The 20,620-nt window shown below is 29.0% G+C and overlaps 1 protein-coding gene and 1 long non-coding RNA gene across 6 annotated transcripts; one reads left to right on the top strand and one right to left on the bottom strand.

Annotated features, from left to right (window-relative positions):
- The first annotated feature begins 2,359 nt into the window (after positions 1-2,359).
- Positions 2,360-7,901, top strand: LOC100168434 (vacuole membrane protein 1). Of its 2 annotated transcripts, XM_001951166.5 has the most exons (9): positions 2,360-2,724; positions 3,037-3,132; positions 4,252-4,406; positions 5,253-5,343; positions 5,407-5,597; positions 5,668-5,899; positions 5,956-6,036; positions 6,116-6,388; positions 6,456-7,901. In XM_001951166.5, exons 2-9 carry the CDS (start codon positions 3,037-3,039, stop codon positions 6,594-6,596), a joined length of 1,260 nt encoding a protein of 419 aa, XP_001951201.1. In that variant the 5' UTR covers positions 2,360-2,724; the 3' UTR covers positions 6,597-7,901. The 2 variants fall into 2 exon arrangements, with proteins under 2 accessions (XP_001951201.1, XP_029346937.1); XM_029491077.1 differs by lacking the exons at positions 2,360-2,724; positions 3,037-3,132 and adding an exon at positions 3,733-3,820.
- Positions 7,902-10,204: 2,303 nt separating this feature from the next.
- On the bottom strand, positions 10,205-11,572 carry LOC100160540. Of its 4 annotated transcripts, none has more exons than XR_510716.3 (3): positions 11,417-11,572; positions 11,139-11,268; positions 10,205-11,059 (listed from the first exon to the last, which is right to left on the bottom strand). It is a non-coding gene; the product is annotated as an uncharacterized LOC100160540 (long non-coding RNA). The 4 variants fall into 4 exon arrangements; XR_510715.3 differs by having other exon boundaries at positions 11,130-11,268; positions 11,417-11,571; XR_003839769.1 differs by having other exon boundaries at positions 11,319-11,554.
- Positions 11,573-20,620: the final 9,048 nt, after the last annotated feature.

Raw genomic sequence — 20,620 nt, forward strand, 5'->3', positions numbered from 1 at the left:
AGCTATAAAAATCGAACATTTTATAAATTTTTAATTTGATAAATTTCGTCATAATTCAAACTTTAAATGCATGTGCGCCTATGTATTTTTAATATTTTTCAATTGCTATTGTAATAATATATCAGGAGCCTTGTATTAAATTTTCACGGTTTTTGGCCCAACCAATAACATTTTATTTTTATTTATAGAAAAAAAAAACTAAAAAATTTAAATTTTAAATGTTCTGTAAAAAGATCAAAGATCAAATTATTTTCAAAATTGTATGGTGTATACATAATGCTAATATAAACATTCAGTGACATTTTCAAGTATCTACAGTCATTCGTTTTTTAATTACAACAAAATAAGAAAACCGTTACATGAGAAATTGAGTGAATATCAAATGTAAAAATATGAATTTCAAACGCTCATAAAAATTTAATTTGACTTTCTTCTTTTCATTTTTTTTTTGCTTGAGGTAAACAAATTTATGAGGAATCGTGTATTACATTTACAAATCTTAGATTTATAAATAAAATGTTTTATAAATTTCTAACTCAAAATAATTTTCAAACTTTCGTCATATTTACGTATTTTGTCAATATTTGAGCCTATAAAAAAAATTGGTACTTTTCTGTTATCCCTACTACCGCGAGTCTCAATTCTGTTATCTCGACTACCTCGCCGATGCTGATTTAGATAAAACCGATAATAAATCATAGACATGGATATAAATATAAAAATTTAAAATACCTCCCCAATACAGTTCATATTTTATACGTACATAGACCTTTTTTATGAGCATTTGAATATATAATTTTAACGAAAATTGTGTATTTAGTGGTAATTTATCAAACTCAATAAGACCTTAAAGCACTAAGCAGTCACCCACCTACCACTTGCAAAAGTTATGGGGTAAATATATATGGGGTATATTTACCCAGTAGCCATACGTGTTCTGTACTACTAAGCTAGGTCTAGTCTAACGCACTGTCTCCGCTCAGAATCATATTACGTATCCAATGATTTATCATTGAATTCAAATATAACACATACACATTACAATGACATACTTGACAACTACTATACAGCAGAGTGGTACCCACTTGTCCAGCTTTTTAATTTATATATAAATATATATATTTAATATCTTGATGATTTTGTGGTTTATATTATAACACTACACTACTGTGATGACTGATAATAAACGTTATACTAATATAATATATTATTATATAAATAGCAATTCATGTGTATTATGTATGAAAATACTGAACTATCGGAATAGTACTATAGTAGTAGAGATAACAGAATAGAGTAGTCGCGGCATCGAGTGGTAGTAGGGATAACAGAAAAGTACCAAAAAATTGTGTCAATGGATTTTTAATTTTTTTCATCTGCCTTTGAAACAATTATACTAGGAGCCTTCTATTTGCGGTGCAGGGCCGGTTTGATCCATATTTCCCGGGCCGAAAAAATTCGCCAATCCGCCCCTGCTTGCATCCCACAAATGACGCCACTGTAGAAGTGGCTGGTAATAATAATAATATTGTCAGTAGGTACTATATAGGTATAAGAAAAAGCTAGCGCTCCCCTGCAGAATTTATTGGAAAAAAATTATAAATAATAATAATAATATCTTATAGTCAGTCGACAGCCGTGGTTCATGTTTTACGGTCGATTTTTGTTACTGCGACGGGCGACGGTCTCTTAACGTTCTAGTGTATTTCTAAAAGTAAAATAAATTACATATCTACTGTAAAAGTGACTCAAAGTCTACATCTACTGTACAGCAGAACAGTTACCTACTTTCCCCTTATTTTTTTAAACTTTAATTCGTTGATTTTTTCATTATACAAATTAAAAAGGAGAAAGTACTTAACATATTCTTATTCATTACATATTTACATATCTGCGGCTAATCATTAGTTCTGTTGTTCTGTAAGTTAATACGTTTTTTAATTTCCGATCTCAATCGATCCATTATACATTATAATAGCATATATCTGTGAACCATAGCTATGAACTAAGATAATAATAATTATGATCTTATAATATTATATTATTATATTATGTCTATAATTAGCCTATGGATCGAGCCGACTGGCTGGGCCTGGTCCAACAGTTCCCCACACCACATTAATTTAGTCATGTCCGTCACCATCCGATCGACCGGCGACCACTGACTATAGCTACTGTAGCCGTTTGCTATTAGCTAATAGAATGTAGACATGTATAGTCATTCAGCGAGTAGAGTGGGACACGCGGAAGTTCCACGGCGACGGCACGAACTATGTGGATCCACGTGGTTTATCACTGCCCACCGCGTATCAACGGCGGCTGATAACGAGGCGGCGGCAGGGGCTGATAATTAGTGATAACTGGCACCCGACGGGCCTACGTCACAGTTCAGCAGCTATTATAGCCTATGGGCAATTGGCTATAAGTGACTAGTGAGTGTGCGTCCGAACTGTGAGTGGCTAGTGGAGTGACACTATAGTAGAGTGACTACTACGGTTACGTGATTAGCTGCTGCTGTTGGCCGGTCCACAGTCGTTCCGCGATAAAGGCGTTGGTCCGTCCGTCGTCCGATCGCCGGTGTTCCGCAAGGCGTCTGTGTTCCTGTCGCCTACCGCCGCCGTGGCCACGATGTACGCCTAAACAGAGACACGGTCGTGCCTCCTCTAGCAATTGATACACGCGATCCACCGTCGGAGACGCACAACGGACCCACATCCGAGCAAGGTACATCCACCCGAACGCCGTTTCCGGGAGGCACTGCCACCGATTGCCGAACACACGGTAGCCCCCCTCCCCCCAGTCAAGGCTTCCGATCCGGTCGCTAGCCTCCTACTTTTCCACCGTTTCAAACACATACGTGTATAGATATTGCTATAATTTCTTATATTATGCATTTTATATAGTCATAGTAATAATAATAATGCATGTGTGGTGTGCACACAGGTCAAAAACGACTAAATAGAGTATATATCAAGTCCTTTTTGAAATTTTATTTTCGTTTTATGTTCTATGTTTTGACAATGTTCTTCACAAAAGATGCCTGCCAAGGACCGGACTGCAACGACAATGGTGTCCCGCAACCGTCCACCGACTGATTCTAGGCCTAAATCAAGACCGAAGAAAATTGACAAAGTAAGCCGCCCCGATAACAACAATATTGTTGTGTATCTTCTTACTTACACAATGTTTTTATTACCGTTTAACAATGGCTATTATTGTTTTATTATCAAACATATTATTACATAACAATTAACATATGTCTGTATCCTCAACTGCTATCTTGGTCAAATATTTGCGCCAACACAATTTTTGCTTTAGATTTGAGTTACAAATAAATATTGTAAATCTATGTTAGTTGTGATAAATTACTGCATCCATTTAATCTTTTTTTATATGACTGCATCCTTAGTATTATCTTAAAAACTCTATCTTCAATTTGTTTTTGTTTTTTGTAGGACATAATCATACTTTATAACTAGTTAGTAACTCTTTTTACCTTGAGCGATTATGACACAAATGGTAGGTATTCATTCCAATTATGTGACAATAAACATTTTTCTTTGTATTTTATTATTGCTCAATTAAATTCTATTATTATGCTTATTCAATAATATTTCTATGTAGTCTGTATTTTATTAAGTGCCTTGATATTTATTTGATTAGACAGTTCCATAATTCAGTGTTATATAATTTATTAGGTACTAGTTAATTTCAATGTTTTATATTGATTATTATAATATTACCTGATAGTTAACTTTAAAATCTGTTTGCACAAAATTCTAATCACGTTGTTAAGAAATCCAAAATACCAGTTTATAAAGTAAGACAAATCTATCTCACTTATATAATTTTAAATATTTGTAAATGTAAAAACCTTAATTTAAGTAGGCACCAAAATAATAAAATTAAAAATAACTAGATGAGTACCTAAAAAGAAAAAAAAATTGAAAAAGTTCCAAATTTTTTATTTATTTAGAATTATTTCAAAATACATTAATATGGTCTTGACTGATGTATAAGATACCTATTTTTTTAATTGTTTTATTTAATTATCTACTTGTTAGAAGTTATTGAAATTGTTTTTTTCTAACTAATAACTTTTTGAATTATTACAGATACATTGATGCTTAACTACTATCGGAATATAATTTTAAAATATTTTCACCAATGCATTTAACACTTATGTATTGTTGATATGTTATTGACGTTGACCAGTTCTAATATACTGCTTACACCTAACATTTTTTTTAGGTATTACAAAACGGCCAGAGTAATTCTAAATTCAAACAACTTAAAAAATCAACAAAAATGGATGTCCACTCACTTGTGGTATGGAAACATCCCATCTTAACTTTAGATTATTTCTGTAAAGAAGTAGTTTGTTTATCCAAATCATTTGTTAAAAAGTAAGTTACATTAAAAACTTGCATAGTTATTACTTGTAATTTTTTTTTAAAAAGATTTGTTTTAAATTCAACAAGTTATCCATTGCATACACCAAAAAGTAATTCAATTGCTATAAAACTGTTTTTTAAAGTGTCTCAAAGAGTGCAAAATTGTTTTATATTTTATTTACATTAAGATATACCTATTTTTCTTTGGTTTTATCAATTTTTTTTATAAATATCTAAATACAATTTAGTATTTACATAAATCTGCATAATATAAGATCCTAAATATTTTTCCAAATTTGGTTAATTAATATTCCTGTTTCCCATAAAAGGAGTTTTTATTTTTAAATTGTATTATTTGAACAGTTGTTAAAATAATTTAATGGACCTTGGTATCATACTCAAGCACACTTATCAATTACATGTTCAAATTAAATATTATGTTGATCAAGAAAATAAATAACATTAAACTGTTAGTGACATACAATTTGTATGGTCTTTTTTTAAAAACTGTTACATAGGTATTATTACATTGTATAATATTGAAATGTGTAATTTATGAAATTAATTATTTATTTTGTTATCAACAATAATTAATCTGAGCTATGATGATTAACTATATTTTTATTGCTTTTCAAATTATATGCAGTTAGTTGTATGGTTATTTAGTTTTATTTTAATTTTTAATCAAATAACAATGTAATTTCAGATAATTCTTAAATACATTTTGTCATGTTATTTTATAACAAATTATATGATTTTTAAATAGCATTAAATTATTTCAGTAACATATTTACTAAAGGTCAATAGTTTGAATAATAGTTAATAGTAAAACTGATTGTATTCATTTTTATTTTTCAGATTAATTTGTTATAAGTTATATGTGCTTCTGGCACTTTTAGTAATTTCTACTCCAATTATTTTACTATACATTGAAGGTCCTCATTTACCAGTAAGTCATTTTGTTTTAATTAAAATAAGTTAATGTAAATTAATTTTGTTATTGATGTTTTAGATATTAATATGGGCAAAATCAAAAGTTGTATGGTGTCTCTATTGGTTAGGTCTAGGAGTTTTATCATCTGTTGGTTTTGGTACAGGCCTTCATACATTCCTTCTCTATTTGGGCCCGCACATAACCTCTGTCACTTTGGCCGCCTATGAATGTGGAGGACTTAACTTCCCTGAACCCCCATATCCAGAACAGTAAGTTCTTCTTATTTTAATTTATTTTATATACTCATATTATGTAATTATTTTTAATACATTTTTTCAGAATTATTTGTCCTGATGAAGTTGACAGCGCCTGGATAGCCAGTTTATGGAATATTATGTTAAAAGTACGAGTTGAAGCCATGATGTGGGGAGCAGGAACTGCTCTTGGTGAATTGCCTCCATACTTCATGGCTCGTGCTGCTAGACTTTCTGGTAGACCACCAGATGAAGACAAGGAAGATTTGATAGAATTTGAAGAATTACTGAAAAAAGAAAAGCATCCTGAAACTATGGTTATATTTCTTAGTTCATTATGTTTATTGTGTGGTAATTCATATTTCTATTTTAGACTCTGGTAGACAAGTCAAAATTGTTTGTCGAGCGACTCGTTAAAAAAGTTGGTTTCTTTGGAATATTAGCCTGTGCATCTGTAAGTTAATATTTTGTTGTTTACGATAAATCATAGCTCATACAATCATACTGGAGTTTGAATAATACAAATATTTTAGATTCCGAATCCATTATTCGATCTTGCTGGGATTACATGTGGACACTTTTTAATACCGTTCTGGACATTTTTTGGAGCTACTCTTTTGGGTAAAGCTGCCATTAAAATGAGCATACAAGTGTTGTTTGTTGTAGTGGCTTTTAATGAAACACTGATTGCAAGTGTACTCGATATTGTTGGCAAAATCCCAGGAGTTGGAAAAAAATTGCAGGCACCTATTACAACGTTTTTAGAAAACCAAAAACAAAGGTTACATGCCAAAAAAGACTCAAAGGTAATTTGATTAATATTGATCTTTAAAAATTATATTGTTCATTTCTAACATTTATGTACTTATGTAGGGCACAAATATTGCTGTGAAATTGTTTGATCTATTTGTGTTATCAATGGTTCTTTATTTCATTGTGTCATTAATCAACTCTATGGCGCAAAATTACTATAAGCGAAACCATAAGACTTCAAAAAAGCGATTAAGCGACTGACATACGGTTGTCAACCGTTTGAAAAAATCTTATCGTAAGTCCAAACGGCATTGAATAACTATTACTCATTCATTCATCCAATTATTTTCGTATAAATTATTATTTCTTGGTACACAATAATAAGTCTTACTACATTATATATTTATTATAAATTAATAAATATTACAGGGTTTTGATTTATAACTATTATAAAAGTAAATAAAAATAAAATATTTATAAACTTAATATTTCTGTATTATTATGCTGCTCAATCAACTAAATGAAAATTGTTACTATTGTAAAACATGCTATATTAAGATTTAAAAATGTATTGTCTTGAACGACAATTTGAGCAGCTTTTTTGTTTGTATTTTTATTATGTTAAAAATAATAATTTGCGTTCCGTATGGTATATTTTATATGAAATATATTTTGCACTGCAAAATAAAATTAATTGTAAAAATATTTTTAATGTATATGTGTAATTCACAAGTGTTACCAATATTTAATTTTAGGTATAATATTATAAACCATACGGGAAAGATTTTATTATACAGATTTAAAACTTTTCGTTAATTTTTTAATATTGTTTTTTCTCCAATTTGAATGTATGTTATAGGAAAAGTAAGCATTTGTCCCATTACAATATTATGGTTGTCTGTTAAAATAATCAGGCTAATTATAAAAATACTATGTCGTTTAGAATAATACACATCCAATCAAAAATCCATTTTTAGTTTGATTTTGTAAAATATGTTTTTTGTAATTTTAATTATAAACAGTTATTATTGAAAAATGAAAATAAGGTTATTTGATAGTCGCCATACAACAGTGGTCGCTTGTGTATATCCTTGTAAAATGTTTGTGATTTTGATAAGTATAATAGTGTAATGTGTGTTAAATTTAGTGGTAGAAGACTGTTCCTCTTCTGAAAATTTGTTCATTCCTGTTTTGAAAAAAAATAATAATTATAATTACATGAAAGAACATTTCAAGTATTATTATTATGATTTTTTTTTTTTTGTCAATCGCTTTGTAGAATGACAAATATTATACTTAAAAGTTAATTTGTATATTGTGTATGCGTGCCAGTAATATGCATCTTTGACAATAAATTATTTAATGTTCCATTTTGTGTGTTTTAGTAATTTGATGTAGTTAAAGACTATATTATATTTTGTTCTCATAATATACTGGTGTTTTTCTGATATTATGTAAGATTCTAGTACTTATTAGACTTTTCAATGAATAATAGTGCAGTGTGTAGAGTAAGTCATATGTATACTGAATTTTAATATTAAATGGTTCAATGAACTTGCAGTAATACCATTGTCGTCAAAATACATTATAGAAATGTGTGTATGTAAAATGTTTATCATGTAGAATTCTTAATTTTTTTTTTTTTTCAATATGTAATGCAATACCTCTACTTGTTTGTGTGATATGTGACATTGGTCAACGACCAAATTAATTTTTACCAACATGATTGTATGCATAGGTTTATATTATGTACAACACCTGTATTGAGCTCCCGGGGATGTATTGACGTTTTTATTATGATTATTTACATGTACACTTACACATGTATATTGAATTTTCAAACATTTATTTATTTGAAATGAAATCCAGTAAAATGGTATGTTGTTTTATCACTCAATCATTTCAGATATTATTCATAACAATAATATTATAATAGAATAAAATGTTTATGCAAGGAACACTAAGTCAAAAAACCTATTTTTCCGGTTTATTATTAAAAATTAAGTCTATCCAAAAGTTTCCTAAATACTCAGAACACACAAATTCTACGTGTGGACTTAATGCATTATAGATGAGTCATTCATAGAATATAGTTGAACTAATATGCAAAATTGATAAATCCATTTCTAATCTATAAAAAGATATTATATTTATTTAAAAAAATAATAAATATATAAATATAGTTTTGATTATAAATAATAATGATAACTAATATACTAATATACAAATTATACAGAAATTAATAGATTTTGATAAATTTAGGTTGTACCAGGTCTATAAACACATACACGCAAAGCTCACTAAGTCCATGTAAACGATGCAAAAGTGCAAAAGTCTAGACTTAGTAATTTGTATTTTAACTATATTAAGAATTATAAATTTCACAGTGTCATATTAATCAACCATTCATAGATAACTACTTGCTTAAAAGAAAATCAAATAAAACAAGCAAAAAAAAAGGTGCTTACATTTGGTATACATTCAAAGATTGAAAAAATTGCTTAAGCTGATTCTCAAAAATTATGTTTTTGGACTTGGTGTGCTTTGCATAAACGGTAATAAAATGTGTCCAAAATATTATAGTTACAAATTATTGCTGTAATTTTTGTTATTGTAGGTGTTTTTTTTTTTTATCCTTTCGAATAGGAAAATAAATTGTTGTCTAAACATAATAATAGTTATTACTTATTACATTTTATAATATAATTTACCGTTTATATACTACAAAAAAGTGGCAAGCTGAACATATTATTGTAATCATGTACATATAACTAAATTACTGGTATTTAGTTATTGGAAATGTATTTTGTTCCTTTTAAAATCAATAAAATTATACTATTAGCTAATCACATATATATGATAATATAGGCAATACTACTAATACTGGCATAACATATTAATTAATTTATGTCTTCTATATTCACAATTTCAGTGTACTTAACTATCTAACTTACACGCATATTTAAATTATGAAACCACCACCCAAGAATTATGAGTAAACTTCATATCTTTTCAGCACTTTTAGAATAGACCAACACATTTATGCCATTAACAGTTTTTTGCATGACTTGTAGTGTTGTTTGTATATGCATACAATTATACAAATCGTATAATGGATTACTGTTGTATTTGATGATTGTTTAATCAACATTAAATTAGCATATTGGTGTATATTTTTAAATTTTATTTTATATTATTGGTAATAAAAGTATATCGGGTTTCATCTTTTAGTAAATATTTTTTATTTTACTTTTAGTTTATACTTCATAGAATACACACTTGTCAAAAAAAAAACTTGTACTACTATCTTATAATATAACATTGGCGAGTAATTTATTTTTACGCACACATTTATATTGTAATACTACTAACACTTAAGTTGAACTCAACTAAACACAGATTAAATATGTAATTTTTTTTTTCATTTGTTTACATTCTAGTCATTTAAATTAAAAAATGATCAATATTATTATGTGATCAATTTAACATATTGTAGATTATTTTTTTTACCAAATCTTCATTAATAATTTAGTGGTTAAATGAAATATGTTAAAAAAATAATTTTAGGTTTATACTATCCGATTGTTTGATCTTTATAAACACATTATTATAATAATCTATAGGAAAGAATAGCCCAAATTCACTATCTTGATTTTTAAAAATATATGTTTAAATAAAAGCCTAACCTGAGTGATAGTGCATTGCAATAAAAGTATGTGGTCATAAATATAGTTACCTTTTATAAAAATAAATATCTTCAATAATAATAAGAACCATTATATTTTATGTTCTATAACTATTGTTTGTTTTCTAATAAAATAAAAAATGGTAGTTTGACTGGAGAATTATTGATTAAAAATGAAATAATATATTGTAAGGAATGTAATTTTATTATACACACATTTCTATAACAAATAACAAATATAAATTAACATTGGAAATTTATAATTGTATCATAAATATATCAAAATATTTAACAAAAGGTAAATAATATCATTTCAATTATTTCTCGCGGTGAATTTTTTTTACTTAGGTCTAAACATAATAAGTATTAAACTAAAAGTAAGGATACATGATAATATATTAACAGTTGTAAGTTGCGGCTTATGTAACAACTAATTCCACTATCAAATTGTTTATTTTAAATGAGAGGTATTTACTGATTGTTGAACATTTATTAAACATTTTTAATTCTAAAAAACAATCTTTTATTATTTGCATTTATCTGATTATAATGAACCAATATTTTGATTGCAATTATTTTATCATAATATTATCAAATTCTTCTATAGAGATCACCTAAAAGAATACTGTTATGAAAACTTAAAAAAATTGTATGCAAATATTGTACCTTGAAATAATGACAAGGACAAGTGCATTTGTATATGATGTAGATTAAACATTATTTATGACAACTAAGTAATACAAATTGATTATTCTCCTAGTTTTTGGAAACTGGTCATATAGGTGATATAGAAAGTTTATAAGAATGACAAAAGGCCTATGGTTATACACAATTGAGAATTATAAGTATTTTTTCTTAATATTAATAACGCAGCCCTTGTCTTTGTCAATCATAGTAATGAATTATTCTTCTTCGGTCTCATTATTTTGGAAAGATGCCAGCAACTGTTCGATTCGCGAATAAATGTCTCCATTTTTGCGCTCCAAATGGTCAAGCACTAAATTCAGGTTGTCAATCTCTTCATGTAACTTGTACACGACTGCGATAACATTTAAACACATACGTAATTAATATTCTAGCCAAAGGACATTGCATACTTTTTTACTGACCAGTATTACCATCTTCGTTTTCGCCTCGTGTCGAGTCCATGGATGGATCGGTGGTCTCTTCTAGGTCTATCTCGTCGGCTTCGTCGGTGATCTCTTCGAGGTCTATCTCGTTGGCTTCGTCCGCCATATTATTAGGAATCTTAGAAGACGAATTAACAATATTAAATGATGACAAAATGTATTAGATACCTATCTCATTTATTGCTGAACTAGCGTAAATACACAACACAATATCGCAGAAAAATAATTTATTTCGTTCAAAAGTATTACTATAACATGTAGCTTACCAGGCGTATGACAATGAGACGAAAAAATCGGAAAGTTCAATATTATTCTAGCTTGAACTATATAACAATAGTCAAACTAGGCGTAGACGACAACTCACTTTTCGTTATCATGCAACATTGCAACAACACTGTCTAGGCTAAAACTTGCTGTGGCCTTGAAAAAATGTATTTACACTACTTGATAACAGTTTTACTGTTATCGGTATATTTCTGTTATCTCAGTGTACTGCCGCTCTATCACAAAAATACAGAATAAATGAGATAAAACATATTAAACTCTGAATTTTAATATTGTCCGCTGAATATGCGTTCGAATATGAATAGTTAGAGTAGAGTTTATAATAGCTGTACTCTAAACCACATTACTCCGAATAACCGAACGATATATTGTTATCAATCTTTTCGTACTGATAAAAATATAATGTATATAATTAGCAGTTAGCACTTAAAGTTAAAACTTTAAAAGGTGGTTAGGTTTAGGACTTAGGGTATACAATATTTGTCGCAAGTGTAATGAAAAATAAAAATTCGTAATCATATAATAATTTTGATTTTGTTATCTTCGTAGATAAGCATTATTATCAGTGGAGTTAAAACAACCTACCTATTTTTTCGGGGTCAAAGAGTTAACCCGGAGTCTAACAACACGGCGTTACCGAACGGTAGTACGGAGTTAACTCTGCGTTCCCGAACGAAGTTGGGGAACTATTTTTTTATAGAGTTAACTAGAGTTGAGTTTCCGGGAGACATAAGAGATTTATACCTAATGAGTAATAATTAATAAGTATAAAAACTACGTATGATATTGTTTTCTACAAGGCAGTGTAAGTAAGATAAAAATTGACTAATTCCTTCATACCCACTCACCAAACAATTTATTATTTTATATTTAAGTAGTAAGTACTTATACTGGTGATGGTTCAAATTGTTCAAAATTCGAACTAGCCAACTAGGTACGAAAAAACACAATTGAGTCAGCCAGTCGAGTGTATATCGTCAAAGGCAAGTTCTCTGACGTATTGGGATTTGCTATTGGTCTGACGAGTGACGGCTGTATTAAATAATTATTTTAAATAATAATTTGTATTAATTAGGGTACAGGCCACAGGGTACTTATGACTTATCGGTTATCGCGACTACCTTTACGCGCCGTAATTAAAAATTAAAAATTAAATAATGAACTATAACCGATATTCGCGATAACCGAATTGTTTTTTATAACCGAACAGTTGTGGCAGCCGGCAGGTTATAGAATATAGATACTGTGTGTATTGACAAAATTGGGTGATTGTGGCCTTGAACAGTCGCGTTAACTAAATATTTCATATTATTAATATGCACTATTTGAAAAATGTCAAATAAGTAACAACTATATTATAATATTTTACTTTAGAGTCCCATTTTTTTATGCCGTAGGCCGTAGGGATATAGAGCCAACAGAGGCCCGATCAGCGGATCTAGTGTCTATTTTGTATTGTTCTGTGGTTATGGTAGTCGCGATAACCGATATTTACCTTAATTTGTATTTATTTATATGCATTATAATTTTAATACCTATAATATATATTTATTTATACTAAAAAAATATAGGTTATTTGTTTATATATGTAAATAATAATTAATATGTACAATAGTACTATAGTATTGTATACAAGAGGAAAATCAAACCCTACACAATGCGACCTAAAAATTATGACCATCCCTGATCAAGCCTCTAAATTATAAAAGATTCCACATAAAATTACAGCACCAATCAAATCCTCCCATATCAAACCTCTTCTCCATTGATCTACCCTATACGTCACGTAGGCTAAAAAAAATGGTCCAGAGACCTGTTATTATAAAAAAAAAAAAAAAATTATAAAAATGGTTTATACTCTGATTATTAGTTAATCATACACTTGTATATAACTAGAGTAATATCAGTGGATTTTTTTTCTTATCATGTGAACTCATGTCACAAAACTCTCGTTACCAAATTTATTTATTGTATTTTTAAATAAAGATTGTAAATAAAATAAAAAAGAAAATAAAGTGGCTAAAAACTATACATGAGTGCTTACGTAATTATGTTTATTTGTTTATTTTAATCGATTCAATAATAATTAATAATAATAATCAATTTTTTACTTAAATGATGAGTTGCAACTTTTGTATTTTAAATGCATGTTAAATTGTTGTTGTTGCAATAAACTATCATTATTATAAATTAATTTAATAAAACTGTATGCCTTTTATCTAAGGCAATGGCCTCTGAAATATCACATACCTGCTACCGCATAGGTTTAATTGAACCGAACATAAAAACATTATAAGTCGGACTTGAATTCGAACTCAACATTTTTTATCATGTTCAAATTAAATCAACCATAAATCATAATTACAGTTATATTTCGAGTTTTCGTTTTGTCTATTATAGAAATATAGAATGCAAATTGTAAACACGTTTTTATCAACAAAATAGCCGTGATATCGGAATATTACCATGGGTTTACCCAAAATAGATTTTTCCCGTTACAAAGAATATGATAATAACAAAAATAGCAATTAATGTAGGTACGCGGTCTCTGAATAGTCTACTTATTTTTTAATAGTAAATAGTCATTTTAAAATAACTTTTGAAGAATTGTACAAATATTTGGTCTTCGAACTATCATGGTCAGAAAGTCTGTTTCGATAAATATTTGAACAGTAAACATGCTTGGTAGTTGAACATTTCCACTTGAAATGCATAAAAAAATCAAAACTACGAAACAAAAATTAACTCTCTACAGTGGTGTAGCTAAATTGCCTGTTCAATACGCCGTGTGATCATAATTATTGTGTGATGTTGTAAAGTGTTGTACAAAATATTATGTAAATCCGGTAAATGATCTGTGGCGTGTCGAGTGGGGTAATCGAGAGGTTATCGTCTCTGAAGTTTTCAAGGGGTAGTGGTTGGGTAATAGCTAATATGTAATAATTTGATATTATCTATAGTAATACCTATATACTACAGGTAATTAAAAAATATGATAGTGAATGCACTTTTATCGGGTTATTAATGCTTCATGGCGGGTGAAATATTATACACTAGCCTTTGAAAAATGTTAAGTTCACCACTATCAACTACAAATTTGAATTTTTATAGTAAATATGCTAAGGATCAATGATGGTACTATTTTTTTTTTTTTTTGGAGAGGGAGGTTTGGGTGATTGGGCTCATATCAAAAATTTCCCTGAAAATTGTAAGCACGTTAGAGCATAAAATTAAAGACACGTTTGCGTGCAAAACTATATAAAACTACTTAAATTAAAAATATTCAGCATAATAAGAAAAATAAGAAATAAATGCAGAAAAAATATCTACTGAAGAAAAATAATTAAAGTATGTTCGAAGAAAATGTTAGGAAAATTATCATAATTAAAAAATACATTCGATTATATTATATACATATAATAAAAATAGGACAACGGATATTCAAATAAATAGAAAAGATCACCTATTATCTGAATTCTCCACTCACAAGAACAAATAATAGTACTATAATAATGTATAAATACCTAATAAAAAACTTTTATATTATTTTTCAAGTACCTTTTATTTCTATAACAATATTTTTATTAATTTAACTATCTCCGAACGCCAATGCGTCGTTTAAAAATAAAAACAACACCATAAAATATAAATATGTATTACGGGTATATTATATTAATATTTTAGATTGTTAGCGGAGCGAAGAAGCTATAGTAGTTTTACCATGATGTTTATTCTTTTTAGAATCCTGTAAACAAAATTTCTACCAGAAGGAGTGCTTTGATTTCAATATATAGTATCTTTTCTTTTAGCAAATTGGATCAAGATAGTACTTAAAAGAGGTCATTTTTCGATTTTCTCAATAATTTTTTAACGCCACTGGAAAAACCACCAAATTTTATTTTTCTTACCTATTTCTTTTTAACGCTTTGTTTATCACCATATAGAAACTAATACAATTTAAAAATTACCTAATTCCCACTAGGCATATATTATATACAATTAATGGTTAATATTAATACATATTTATGATTCATACATTTTATTTCGGCTGCTCAGAATCGTTTTTTTTATCGAATTGCATTCAACTTGAATATTGTAATAATACACTATCCTGTCCGAGGACCGAAGGGACAATGGACAAACTTCCACCACCGCTGACCTACTCCGCTCCGCTGCACTTACCCGCTTTTTAAATTTAAATTTAACAATTTAGTTTCTAATGTTTTGTATAATATATTTACTTGCATCGTACTTTATTTAATTAACTTGTCTGTATAGAAATACACGTATTAATAATCAATATTTCACCTTTGCATTTTTAGTATATTGTATAATAAGAAATTTTAAGAGTTCTGTACATTTTCCATTTTGTGTTTTATCTATTTTGAAATGCTAGGCAACTATGACCATGAGCATTTTGTAGGGGGTTACGGTTGGTTAAGGAACACGTGTATGTGGGGTGAGGATTCGTCACTGAAACCCCGCGTGGTCACCCATCCAGAAACTAGCGACGCTGGCCGATGCTCGACCTCAGAACACGTTAGGAACTGAGGCCAACCACCGAGCCACATTAGGCTCCTTAAAACAATTTATGATTTATGAATCACTATAGCTATAAAATAAATTTGGATTTATAGTAATATAGTCAATAAACTTAATTGCCATACAAAATTAATGTAAGTAGAAAATGGTGGTAATGTACCTACTATTGAACATTTAAACTTTATAGGAAATAGCTGTGCTGTTCATTTAAAGTTTCTAAAAAGTGAAAATTCAAAATAAAAATTTGTAAAAAGGAAGTATGTTAATGTAAAAGAATAAAATTGTATTATATGATCCAATAAAACCTTAACGAAAATTTAAATTGATAGAATTAAAAATTACACTACTAAACTCAGATAGAAGCATACCTACCTATTAAAATATTGTGGGAGAAAAAATTTACTTTGACCTTTAACAAACACGTAATCAATATAATTGAAGAATAAGTGAAAGAACCAATAATATTATAACTCATAGTAGGCTGAATTTACAACCAATCAATGCTAGAACTAACTAATATATATTCAACAATCGATTGTCCTATCTGGCTATCCCTATATGGAAATATATACCTACACTTAGAATATTTGTTACATATTATGGATTTTAGCCATAGAACTAATACAAACCATGATATTTTTTTGTGAAAATAACTTATTTAACAGCATTTGTTCATATTATAGTGTTTTATGTGTCATGTGTGTCGCGTGTGCTTGGCGGAAACATGCTGTGACGCCTTGACTGCCGACTTCGAGTGTTGACAGAGATTATAATATTATAATGGTACACAGATGAGCTTAATTAAAATTTGTTTTTTAATTGACCGATTCAATTCCGAAATCGTCAAAGCAATGCGTAAGACCGGATATAACGTTACGGTACACATATTATTATTATTATTATTATTATTTTATGTTACTTAATGGGCATGTTGAAATTTAATATATACCGTGCCGTGGTGAGTATATTATATTTTGACATAAACCGTTCGGTAGTTGAGAAAAAGCAAATATCACATAGTTTTCGAAAAGTTAGAAATTTCTTATAGTATGTCAGTGTGAAGTCAATTTTTCACATCAATCGACTATTATATATTTGTTTAATTTTAATCGATTCATCGTCAAAATGAGTTTTATTAAAAAAAAAAAAAATAGAAAATAATACCTACCTACTGATCGGTGTTGGTGAGTTGCGGCCTGATCCCTAAATTAAGTACGAATTGCGCCCGTATTACATTTACATTTTATTTATCAATTCATATCAGCTTATCAGCGTTACCCAGAAGACACCACGAGGATGTTAACTGAGTCGTTTCCCAAAAATTTGTTTTTTTTTTTTTAATTAGGTATTATTATTCACGTGAAATTGGTTAAATTTATGGTAAAATGAATTTTTTAGATTATTGGTTGGGCAAAAACTTAAAACTCAATGATTTAACGAAATCAAACTGCTCTATTTATTTTTGTGCTAGCTTTGTCATCTTTTGTCTTATAAACGCTTCTTTTTCACATATTTTCTTCGTTTTTATTCCATTGCTTCTACATTTGATATACGTTTCTGATTCAATTTCTACTAACACATCAATAATATTATAGATGTTAAGATGACTAGAGTAGAACGATGATTTTAGGTGTGAATGAAAACTTCCACAGCCGTTAGTCGTACGGTTACAGCTAGCAGAAAACTGTGCCCAAATATTTTGGTGAAACGTGCATCCAGGGATATAATATAGTTTTTGAAAACATAGTCAGTAAATTGTACAACCCGATCATCTTTAGCGGGCAGTAATGTAATAAAAAGTCATCCGTGAAACAATCAATGACGTTGTCAGAATCCAAAAATGGTAACCAAAAAAAAATTTTAAATAATAACTTTTTGTCCTTTCCCAACCTAACCCATCACCCGCCAAACCAACATCACCACAAATACAGTCAAAATATTCCTCCAAATAACACAACTCCCCATTCGGAAATCGCTTCTCAATTATCTTCATTCATAAATGAATTCAAATTAATACTAAACCCTCTTATTTTACTGCTTACAACCGTCATAAACAAACTTATGTAAGTTGGTCTTGCTTAATTGTGAATCATCAATTATAACACTCACGTTGGGTTCCATCAATGGATGGCCTCCCTCTCCATATCATTCATGTTATTTTTTTTTTTCTCTTTTTCTCTTGTATACTGTCATCATATTTACTTATTGTCCTTAGTTAGTATAGATTGTACGTTTTCAAAAAAAAAAAAAAATAATAACTTAAGTAGATACTGCCGATGCTGCCGGCACAAAATAAATAAATTTCCCTGCAGCAATTATCTTAGTGATAAAATATGACCGGGCCGCAATTCACCGGTCTCCAACACGTTAATGACATGGCGGGCCGCAACTCACCTATGGCCCTACTGATATTCTGAGGATTTGTCCATTCAATGACGTGTATCGCTGAAGAGTTTAGAATAATGTTGTTGAAAATATCATTAGTCATTACTATATAAAATATGTAGATCAAATAAAATATACATTTAATTTTTACATTATTTAGAAAAATTAGCCGTAGGTAAACAAATTGTCTTTATAAGTCAAACAAAAAATAACTAAATTTAGACATCCGATAAAGTATATACCTTAATGATTTGCAAAAATCAAATTAAAAAAGGTGGTTTAGTGGATGTCGCTCTGCTGTGCAGTTGGTTATAAGTGGGTCACTGTAATGGATGGTGTTAAATTTGAATTTAATGCGATATAATATCATTGTATAAGAAAAACGATTCTGAGCGAAAACGGTCAGTCAGCCTTTGATATTACTAAGTATATTTGATGATATTAAGGTGAATAAAGTAATTTATATATAACCTTTTTACGTGGAATTTTGTTTTAAATTTTCAATCCTTAGCTATAAAAGTTGAACATTTTATACATTTTTGACTAGGTACAAAAATAATTATTACATTTTAAAATTGATAAATTTTGTCAAAATTCGAACTTTAAATGGTTATAAAAAAAAATTGTGCCTATGTATTTTTGATATTTTTCATCTGCTATTGTGACAATATATCAAGAGCCTTGTATTAAATATCACGCTTTTTTACCCAACAAACAAAATTTTATTGATATTTATAAAAAAAAAAACTAAAAAAATGAAAACTGAAAATGTCCGTAAACATCTCAAAATAAGTCAAAATATTTGGGAAATGTTATGGTGTATAGAAAATGCTAATATAAACATTCAGTAAAAATTTCATGTACCTACGGTAATTTGTTTAACAGTTGCACCAAAAACCAAAATCGATTATTTCGAAAATAGATTTTGCATAAAAATTCCCGTTTTTTCTTAATTTTTCTTTTGTTTTTCACGGTGCTTTTGAAAACTACGGGGAAATTTTTACTTTTGACCCCCAAAAGTACCAACTATATTCACTTTCCTATCAGAAAAGATACTGTTGAAGAAAATCATCCAAGCATTTTTACTGTCCTAAAAGGTGATGACCGCATAGATATATTAATAAATGGACTGCGGCCTGCGCTTTCCTCACCACTGTCTGTCCAAATTTGAAATGTACATTGTGTGAGTGAGATAAAAACTGTTGGGGGCAATCATGAAGGAAATAACAATTATATTTCATTCATGCCATGAAATTATTGTAATTTATAGATTATAAAACTGATAAGTAGTGATAACCATCATTGATATTTTATAATGTTATAAATAATATCATGGAATAATTTGACTATTCAATTATTTCCCCATGCTTGCCCCCAATAGTCTATATCTCTCTCGTCAATGTCAGTTTCATGATTTCTCTCTCTAAGCGCAGTCCATTTATTTATGTCTATGGTGATGACAGACACAAAAAAAAAAACACACATCATTGTAAAATCAATACATTCATCGCTCCGCTCAGAATCTAAAAGTTAATTGAAACAAAAAGTCATGGTACTCGTGCATACTGCATAGTATATGCTACCTACCAAACAACTACTGCATAATATCTACGCTTGTGCTTATCTATCAAAAACGGTGTATTCTACGACTACCTATATACTAATCAATTTCAATAGTTTTATCAAGCTAAAACTTAGGTACTTAATGTTTTGCTGGCGATCGTCGTTGTCAATAGTATTTTAAAATGTTTTATATAATTGTTAATTGTTATACGTAAATACGTTATGTTGTTTTTATGCCATCCCAGAAAAAGTAAGTTATTGTTGTCTTGGTGGATATTTAGGTACTAGTTATCATAATGGGTCCAATTATAATATTGTATCACCGTTAATGTTTTTTATCGTATCATAATGACTAATGACTCAAGTCACAGTTAAAGTTATTAACGGGTTCCTCTGCAGGATTTTTAAAAAAACAATTACTTTTTACTTTTTACCCTCCCTATTTATTTTATGATATTATAAGGACTATAGGTATACTATATAGAGTTATCAATGTTGTTTTGACTACATTTTATTAATCTGGATCTGAATATGAATAATCATATTATTTGGTGTATTAGTAGAAGGGTCGATGATACCTAATATCAAATAATAAAATAACCCGGAAACGTTGTCCCTTGTCGATCAATCTGTGGTTACACTACAATGTGTGCAGTATAATCTGTAATTATACATTCATATCAACTGCTACCTCT

This window comes from Acyrthosiphon pisum, chromosome A3 (assembly GCF_005508785.2).
Source record: "Acyrthosiphon pisum isolate AL4f chromosome A3, pea_aphid_22Mar2018_4r6ur, whole genome shotgun sequence".
In the NCBI taxonomy this organism is placed as follows: Eukaryota; Metazoa; Arthropoda; class Insecta; order Hemiptera; family Aphididae; genus Acyrthosiphon; species Acyrthosiphon pisum.